General features: G+C 47.7%; 1 protein-coding gene across 7 annotated transcripts in view; it reads right to left on the bottom strand.

Annotated features, from left to right (window-relative positions):
* Nucleotides 1-457: 457 nt before the first annotated feature.
* Nucleotides 458-9,167, bottom strand: part of MYO1C (myosin IC) — a 55,110-nt gene continuing 46,400 nt past the window's right edge. For all 7 annotated transcript variants that reach the window (XM_017832563.1, XM_017832566.1, XM_017832570.1 and 4 more), the window contains 14 exons: nucleotides 8,822-8,939; nucleotides 8,508-8,621; nucleotides 8,250-8,326; nucleotides 8,029-8,097; nucleotides 7,687-7,771; nucleotides 7,311-7,470; nucleotides 6,484-6,567; nucleotides 4,795-4,888; nucleotides 4,631-4,686; nucleotides 4,034-4,169; nucleotides 3,374-3,444; nucleotides 2,874-2,971; nucleotides 2,525-2,624; nucleotides 458-1,934 (listed from right to left, as the gene is read on the bottom strand). In XM_017832563.1, coding sequence (XP_017688052.1) covers nucleotides 1,908-1,934; nucleotides 2,525-2,624; nucleotides 2,874-2,971; nucleotides 3,374-3,444; nucleotides 4,034-4,169; nucleotides 4,631-4,686; nucleotides 4,795-4,888; nucleotides 6,484-6,567; nucleotides 7,311-7,470; nucleotides 7,687-7,771; nucleotides 8,029-8,097; nucleotides 8,250-8,326; nucleotides 8,508-8,621; nucleotides 8,822-8,939 — 1,289 coding nt within the window. In that variant the 3' untranslated portion in view covers nucleotides 458-1,907. The remainder of the gene's footprint in view (nucleotides 1,935-2,524; nucleotides 2,625-2,873; nucleotides 2,972-3,373; nucleotides 3,445-4,033; nucleotides 4,170-4,630; nucleotides 4,687-4,794; nucleotides 4,889-6,483; nucleotides 6,568-7,310; nucleotides 7,471-7,686; nucleotides 7,772-8,028; nucleotides 8,098-8,249; nucleotides 8,327-8,507; nucleotides 8,622-8,821; nucleotides 8,940-9,167) is intronic.

Raw genomic sequence — 9,167 nt, 5'->3', positions numbered from 1 at the left:
CAGCCTTGTTCTTCTCTTCAGCCATGAGATAAGGAAGAGCTGGTGTGACGTGGGAGCTGTGCTGCTGTGGGAATAGCTCTGGGAACAGCCTGCAGGGCACACCCTGATCCAGCCTTTCCCTACCTAAATGTATAAAACCCATGAGCTGGTTGGTGCTTTCCACTCACCTGCTGTTACAGCACTCCTCATCCATTCCAGTTACCCTGTTTCCTTTTTCTCCATCTGTGTATCTTGCTGTCCATCCTGCTAAGCTGATGGAAAATCCTAGTCCTAGAAAAGGACTGAAAAACAAAGTCCTAGAAACTTTTCTCTAGGAATAACCTGCACCTTGGCCTGGACAGCAGCAGGACTGCTCCGTGGAGAGAGATGGGCCCAAGAGCCAGAGGTGCAGCAGGGCTGGGGCAGAGCCTGCCCAGCAGAAAAGGTGAGGAAACTTCCACAACCGAGACAAGGGGTGTTGGTTTTTTTGTAAAAATTTATTCAGTGTAGTCTGGAAGGGGTTATAGACCAGCATAGACAGCATTGTATATACACACTGCAGCACAGGGCTGGGAATGGCCCCCAGTGGATCCGGCATTCCAGGCCTGACAGGGGCATCGTGTCAGGAACCAGAGCGGAGGAGCCGATGAGAGGCAGCACATTGGGTTAGATCTCAGTCAGGGCTTGGCTGTAGCTGTTTGTGCTACTGAGTCAGGATAGAGGTGGAATGGGAAGGGTTCCTAAGGCAAGTGGAGTGCAGGATGCACTGAGGTCTGGAGCTGTGGTGTGCAGGCAGCAGGAATCCCACACGGAGCTGTGCACCCTGTGGCTGTTTGGGTTTAAAGTGAAGGCGCTGAGGATGAACCTCGGCGTGGTCTGAGCGCTCCAAGTGTGTCCCTGGAGCTGGGGAGCAGCAGCAGGGCTGACCCAGCCCTCCCTCGTAAGGCAGCACTGAGGCATTGACATAAATACTGCGGGAACTCAAACTTCCAGTTATCACTAAAAAGACGAGGAAAAGCTGTTTTTCCTGAACGTGCTGCTCTGAGCTGGGTGGGGAAGGGCAGTGGTGACTCCCAGGCAGGAGGGAAAGCTTGTGCCCATCCCACGGCCAAGGACTACAGGCTGCACTGCCAGTCTGGAGACACACAAAGCAGTGGTAACCTCTGCAGTTTGTATTAGACTGTGTTTGTGTGGATATGAAAAATTCCTACAGTATAAAAATAGCAAGAAATGGGACAGCTGACTTCAAAAAAAGGTAAAAGTCTCTGGATCCAGATCAGTGAGGAAGTTGCATGATGGGTTTTTCAGGTTAATACCTTGTAACCATAAAACTAAAAACAACAAAAAAAATTCCAAATCTACATAAGTTTCCACATCAACTCCATCTCTCGTAGTGCATCTCATCCTCAGCTATAAAGTATTTACAGGTTTTACTCATTTACACAATATGGCTTCACTAAATTGTAACACAAAGCATTAAAACATCTCAGAGCAAAATTCTTCATAAAACATTCTGAATACAAAGTTTGGCATTTTCATTGGTTTGGCTGAGAAAGCAGCAGAGTTACTTGTTTTCTGACTGTGCTTTTTGGTGATGACAAGCACAGATTTTGGTCATTTCCATCGGGGCTTAAACTCTGTTAACAGAGTCAGAGCTCCCTCTCCCTCAAAGCCCAGCTGAATGTCCCGAGCTGCGGCCGCTGCGTTGGACCCCGTGTTTGCCACTTGGGAAAGGAAGAGAAGAGAAGGCCTTTTGTTTGGGACTTTTGAGAGTAAGACAAAGCAGGATGTATTTTGTGGTGGTTCTGAAAGTGCAGGTCTTTGGTAACGATAAACAGAAAGAGCAAAGCGAGGAAGGGGGGGGTTGCTGGGAACAATGTTCAGCCAATTCCATGGAGGGAAAGGTCCTGGCACAGGGACACGTTTCATCATCGGGAATTCAAACGAGGAGCAACCTGCAGGAGAGGGATGGGTTAGAAAGTGTTCAAAACGGAGATGCTGCAACAGCTTCAGTTCCCAAACATCTTCAAGTTGAGGCTGTTCCAAGCAGCCTGTGGTCCTGATGGGAGCTCCCAGCTCTGACACTGGAAGGGGAGTCAGTGCAGTGTGGATTTGTCCTGGATTCATCTCTGGATAACCTTTAATCTGACAGTGCATAAATCAGCTGTGTGACTGTATCTGACTGGCAGGACAACCACAAACAAGCTGAGAAAGGGAGAGGATTTATTTTTTTTTTTTTTGCTACCTGTGCTTTTAAATGTATTTAAAATTCGATTTGCTCTGGAGTAAAGTGTTAACGCCCTGAATATTGGGGGGAAATACAAAGCGAGTGCCAGGACAGTCACTTGCTGAGCCTGAGTAAACCTGGCAGGCCCTCAGGGCTGCAGAAATACAGAGCACAGCTCCAACTGGGGGAAAGGCTGGGAGACCAGGGCAGTGCAGTTGGCAAGAACATCACATGGCACAGGTCCCATGTGTGCAGGTAGGATTTCATGCCAAAATCCGGGTTTGGATCCAGTGTAAGTGAAGCCCAGACCTTACTCACCACTGTTAGATGCCCGTTCTTGGCTTTGGCTATGAGCAGTTCTGAGCCCGAGATGAAGTCAATGATCCCTTCTTTGCCTTGGCCCACTGTGAATTTTATGCTGTGAAGAGAAAGGTGAGAACAGCTCTGCTGAGTGTGTGTGACTCTCCAGGAGCTCAGTGCACACAAAAAATGGTAAGTGGCTGCTTTGTATTGATGCTTTGCTGCAACAGATCTGTGTGTTCAAGGAAATGGAGCCTTAGTTAAGGTGTATTTGGTGCATTTTGAGGGGGTACAGGAATGTTCCTGTAGCCCTTTAGTGCTGAAGCAGAGCCAAGGGGAACCCCGGGAGGGCCCTGGTGTCACTCACCTGCCCTGGTTGATGTTGACATTGTTGATTTTGTCAGCCAGGATGGCTGTTTTTGTCAGGGTCTCGATCACGTGGTCACTCTGCAGGACAACGTCTCCCTGGGAGAAGAGACCATGGTTTAGGATCATGGCTTTGGTGTCACTGGAATGAACAGGGACAGAGCCATCTCCTGTCACAGGTGAGAAAGGAAAACCAATCCTCCAAGGGGACCAGGCTTGGTGGGGCTCTCAGTGGGTCACACTGCACCTGTGGCAGTCAATTCATCCACCAGGTACCACTGAAGGGGACAAGGGACAGCACTGACCCCCCTGGGGAACCACCAGTGGGGAACCCCACCCATGAGCACAAGTAAATAGAAGTGAAAGGGCCCTTAGAGCGGGCACAGGGTTACACCCCTGTCACCTGTGTGAGCCCTCCCCTCCTCCCAGCTGGATCTGCTCTCTGTGCCTTTCAAACCTTTCCCAGAGGTGGCTGGAGGAGGGATGGAGGAGCCCCCCTACCTTCTGTTTGTTGTCCTCACAGTGCACGTGCAGCACAAACAAGTTGTCGCTCAGGCTGCTGACGGAGATGCCTGTGGGAGAGAGAGGCCATGTGGCACCAGCACTGCTGGGACCTTGGGAGTGTCCCACCACCTCTCCCAGGAATGCAGCAACTGTTCCCACACAGAGACCCGACAGCTGAGGGCACTGACAAGGCAGCAGAGAGGCTGAGGGGGCTGCAAGGGGCTGAAGTGAGAGGTTTCAGCCAAAGCCTATAATGACCACACTGCACCAGACTTGGCAGTTTTCCCTCTCTGACCAAGTTCCCTCTCCAAAAGGATCAAGTCCCTGATGGATATTTCGAGTGCCAAAAGCTGCAGCAGTGTCTCAGGCAGCTGCTGTGCAATAATGGTGCAACTCCCCTGTGCTGGGGCAGTGCAATTGGGAAATTACTTAGGGGAGATGAATTGAGTAATTTCTGTGACATTTTACGGAATTTAATTTCAGAAAAACTCAATTTCAAGATATTACAGAGTTGAAATGCTTGTCAGGATCAGACAATTCCGTTCTTGTCCAGGATCAGATAATTCTGTTCTTGTCCAGGACTGACAAACTGGATCTTGTATTAGCATTACTGAACTGAGTGCAGTGCAGGGAGTCTGTCTCCGTGCCCATTCCCACCTGTGAGGTTGGTGTAGTCGATCCTCTGTTTGATCCTGGACTCCTCCACGACGATGGCAGCGCTCTGGGTGAGCAGCAGCTGCCGCGGCCTGGCTTTGTACCCCCGCCGGTCGTACTTGACCACAGGCACTGCATACTGAAACAAGGGTTAGCAGGGCCAAAACACAGCTTGGGGAACCACCTGCAGCCCAGAGAGCGCCCAGGAGGAACAGCCCAGTGCTTGGGAAGCTGGGAATGGAGGAGATCATTCTTTTGAGTCCCGTTCCCTGGGGCAGAACTTCCTTGCTGACCCCGAGCAGTTCCCAGCAGCACCGTGGGGGCTGCAGCTGTCAGGGCTGGGGGCCTGCAAACCCCCAGTGTCAGTCTCTGCAGGTTTCTCCCTTCCTCTCCAGCTGCAACCCCTTCACTTCTTAACTGACACAATTTAATTGCCCAAATCTCCTCTTTCTGAGCCATCAGCTTTTCCCACAGACTATCCTCCAAAGTATTACAAGCTTAATACAATGTAAAGTTCTTGCTGTACTTTCCTCAGAAATCTAATCTCTTCTGCTGAATAACTCTGGAAGCTTGACAAAAGTACTGGGATACATATCTCACCTTAAGTGCTTCGTTTTCTAAAGCCTGAAGGACTTTATTATGTATCTCTTCCTTACCTGTATTAAAACCAAAGAGGTGGGGGGTCAGAAAGAAATTTCTAGCAAGAAAGAGTAGATGAATCCCCTCCTTCCTTCCTCCTGTTAAACTTGGCAACACCTACTCACCCAGTCGAGTGTTGATGAAGAGTCTGGGAACACTCTGAGGGTAATTGTCTTTTTTACCCTTGAAAATCTCACTGGCAATTACTTTCTGTTCCAACTGCAAGGACAGAAGATGAATTCTTGTTTAGTTTAAGATTTCTCCTTGTTAAAAAGATACATTTGTCTTAAAAGAGATGTTCCCTTTTTTGTTTTATTAACAATTGTCATTTAGTTCTGACCTCCTGAACCATACCAGTCACAAAATTACATCAATATTCCATACATCACTCACCCTTTTTTCCTTTCTCTTTCTTAAGTAAATATTTTATTTCCTGTTTGAATTTATCTGGACATGACACATAGTCTCTGGATTTTAATAATGCCCATGTTTAAAAAGTCTCAGAATTCTCCCACTGCAGAGCTTCTCTCAACCTCTTCCCCTTAAGATGCACAGTTTGCTCTTCTGCTCTATCCCTTATGGGTTTTTTAAAGCTTAAGACTTACTTTTCTTTCCCCCTGAAGCCTTGCAGTATCTTTACTTGAAGCACTGACAAAAGTCATGTCCTTATCAGTGCTGTGTAACACCTTCTCTGATCTGCTCAGTATTCCCCACCTTATCCTGACAAACAGCACAATTCCATTAGGCACCGTATGGCCCTGGGAGTTCCTGTTTGGATGATTAGTCACCATAAGCCTTTAGTCCCTGTGAGGTGGCAGAGTTCCAGGACAGTCACCCCACACTGCACGACCTGTGCTCTGCCCTCCCAGCAAGAACAACACCAGTGACTGGGGAAACAGGAAACCCCGTTGCTGTACTTGGGGCAAATGCTGTGGGTGCTGTGACACAGGACAAGGGACCTGAGACGATTTACAGGGAAAAATGGGGATAAAAGATCCTCATCATCAGTGAGTCTGGTTTGCTGGGGGAAAGCAAGTGTTCTGCTGAGCTGGTGTTAATCCCCTGTCCTTAATCACGGGCTCAGACACAGCCCCTCCTTACAGGTGTCGATGCACTGCAGCCCTCAGAAGGTGAGACACCGTGCAATGAAAAACCTTCATGGCAGCTATTACAGCTACATCCCACTGGTTTGTTGCCTACATTTCCTTCTATGCCTCTTTACTGAGCCTTTTTTTAATATAAAAATATAAAAATTTATATTTATAAAAATTCCCTCCCCCTACAGTTCCGTGATTAAGATCAATCAAATCTCAGTATCACTTTTTCAGTTGCAACAGCAGCTGGAACTGTTCATGTAAGTTCTCTGTTTGGAATATGACTGGGTTTGTGTCTGCAGCACCCTTACTCTCTACTTTACATGGTACAGGCAGAATAATGCAGCTTCTTATATATTTATCTTCCATGGGCAGAATAACAGGGCCTTTCAGCAGAGAAATTATGTAGGGGCTTGGCTACACAAAGTGTTTAAATAGTACGTATTCAAATATGTATAGAACGGGTTTTCTTTCATACACATTCCAGTCTTTTAGTGCTTTGTCTCTAACCTAAGGGCAAATAAATGACAGTGTTCCTGTGGAGCTGTAACACCACCCCAGAATGCAGCGATTCACCAGCCCCTCCACATCCCCACTGTGCCTCCCCCGCCCCTCCCATCCAGCTGCTCCTCTCCTTCATTCCTTGCAGTCAACAATGCTGAGCTCTGCTCTTGGGAATGTCAGTGTGGTTTGGGAAACACCCTAAAGGATGCCTCGTACCTGCTGCTTCCACTCGGGGCTGATCCTCTTGCAGTAGCTCCACACCATGTTCTGCAGGCACAGCCGGCGCAGGAGCTGCGACGCCTGAGGGGGAAATCGCACGGGAATTGATAATAAATTTATAATAAACAGCTCAGAGCTGCTGACAAACCCAACAGTGCAGAGGAGAAGCAACTGCAGAGAATGCACTGCTGGGTTAAAATGCTGTTTCATGACTTAAGAGTTGCTTTTAGAATTAAATAATTAGTTTATTTTGTGCCTTTCTATGAGAGTTTGCCCTGTGACGTTCTCCAGCTGCTTTAGAAGGGGGAATAAATACCAGGATCCCCCCACTCTACACTGCTGTGCCCTTCCTTCCTTCCAGCTGTACCTGCAATCCAAACAAGGGCCTCTCTCTGGATAAGGTAACTGGGATTTTCTGCAATATTTTGTTTCGATCAGATAAACCAATTCAGCCAGATGCAGGATAGTAATGGCAATAGAGGACATTTAATATGTTCTCACAGGCAGTGACGTTGTCAGTGCAACCAGTTTAACTGTCCAGAGGGAGCTGAATTTGTCCAGAGGGAAATGGAAGAGAATTTCAGAAATGGGTGAGAAAACCAGCAGAAAATGGCATTGCAACTAATGATTTCACGGGTGTGCTGTGATTACACCCCTGAGCTGATGTCTGGATTAATTCCACCAGCAGGGATGCTGGTGCAGTGTGGAACCTGGTTCTCTTGCTCAGAGCAGGAGGGTCCCCTCAGGCTTGTGGTCCCCAGTATTGCCATTTCCCTCCCCCATCCCACGTGTGATTCCCCAGATCCCAGGGCAGCCATTCCTACCTCAGAGAGAGACGGGGGAGGAGTTGGCCAGGACTTATCCAAGACATTTTTTGGCAGGTTACGTTTGAGGTTCATGAGGAAGGAGTAGCGGATGTAATCGAGGAAATACTCGTTCTCTGGGCACCGAGGGTGGTTCCGGTAAATGAAACCTTTAATGAACCTGAGGAGGAAGAAGATATTATTAGAAACTTTGAAAAGTGATGTCCAAAACTTGTGATACTTAAAGCTCCTTTTCAATTCAATTTTCTAGGCTTTCTTTAATAGTTGTAATTTATTTTTAAAAAGCTCCAGATACTGTAGTGACAAAGTTTTATTTTTTGCATCTTATTACGAGGGAATAAGTGATGTTTGAGGGTTTGGGCTGTTCTTTACACACCTCCTGATGGTCTCCACTGCCCACTTCCTCTTGGCAGCTTTTCGGCGTCCCAAGGTCCCCCGCCACCAGGACTGGATGATTATGGCTAAAAAAAAACACAAAGATTTTGCACTAAGTGAGGTCCTTCATCCCAGCACTGACTCCAGACAAAGCTGGCACCAAAGAGCGCTCAGGAAAGCCCGCCCTGGAAATAAACAGCCTTCAGCGTGGCACAGGGAAAAGAATATAATGTAAGTTTTTAACAATATGAACCATTGGATAAATGTCAGTAAAAAGCACCAGCACGTGGAACTGCTGTGGGGGCTGCTGGGGGAACGTTCTCTCTCTCTGTGTCTCTCGTACCTGAGTGTTTCATGGTCAGGAATTTCTTCCGGCGGTAGAAACCTCTCCACGTGGCCTGCATTTTTGTTGCTGAAATTGCAAGACAAAACAGCAGTTTGTGACTGTGACCAAGCAGGTTTTGGTAGAAAAAGACTCAACTTTTTAAATAGAAATCCCTCCCTGAACAAACAGCAAAAAAAACAATGAGAAAGGAGACAGCTACTGCAGTGTGAGTGTCTCACCCAGACTCTGCTTCCTCACTTCCAGAGCATCTTCTGTTGCAAACAAGGTCTTGGGAAAGCGGATAAAAATCTTTGTTCTAGAAACAGAAATGCAGAATTACATTTAACATGCTGGAGAAGTTTGCTTTCTACCCTTGGCGTCCTCTTTGGGCTCCGTAATCCCTCCCTCGCCCACTGGGTAGAGAAGCCTTATTTAAGAGCCATTACATGGACACCTGATGATTTATAACCTCAAATGAAGAACACAGAAGAACTAACCGTCCCATTTTGTATTCTTCTGGTTTGTAGCCAAGGTGCTTCACCAGCACGGCCACCCCGTCGTGGGGCCGCCCGTCCCACGTGGGCCACGTTTCTGGACACAGCGACTTGTACCTGCAAATTGGCAGGAGAACAAACCTCAGGGAGAGAACTCCAATCCAAGAAGAAAGGACAGAGGCCCCCTCTAGAAAATAGGTCTGTGAGGTTTTAGGGCTGCCTCTGTGCTGTTCAGAACGACTCCCCAGCCTTGGCACTGGTGGAAGGAAGACCAGGGAGAGGCAGCAGCAGTGGAAAGAAGTCCAAGGTAATTTTACCTCTGCAGGAAAACTTCATATTTTCTTCGATATGCAAACCCAGCCCTGCGCACCCTGAGGTTCTCCATCAGCCCCAGGTACTTCACTTGGTGTCTGATAAGAACTTCATCGAATCGATCTGGAGAGAGCAGGGAAACAGAGAAACATGATCAGTGTGTGGCTGCCCCTTCACCTGGAGAAGGGGAATGCTCAGCTCTTGTTGTATCTTGCACAATCATCTTTAACCTCTAACCCACCCTTGTAGTGCAATTCCCACATAACTTTGTGTCTCCTGCCTTCCCCCCATCCCTTTTTAACAATTTATATTTAGTTCCAAGACAAAGTTTTCCTTTAGGATGTTCTATGC

This window comes from Lepidothrix coronata, unplaced genomic scaffold (genome assembly GCF_001604755.1).
Source record: "Lepidothrix coronata isolate B3197 unplaced genomic scaffold, Lepidothrix_coronata-1.0 Scaffold203, whole genome shotgun sequence".
NCBI lineage: Eukaryota > Metazoa > Chordata > Aves > Passeriformes > Pipridae > Lepidothrix > Lepidothrix coronata.
Note: the sequence above shows the minus strand (reverse complement) of the source record. Positions and strands in the feature narration are given on the sequence as shown.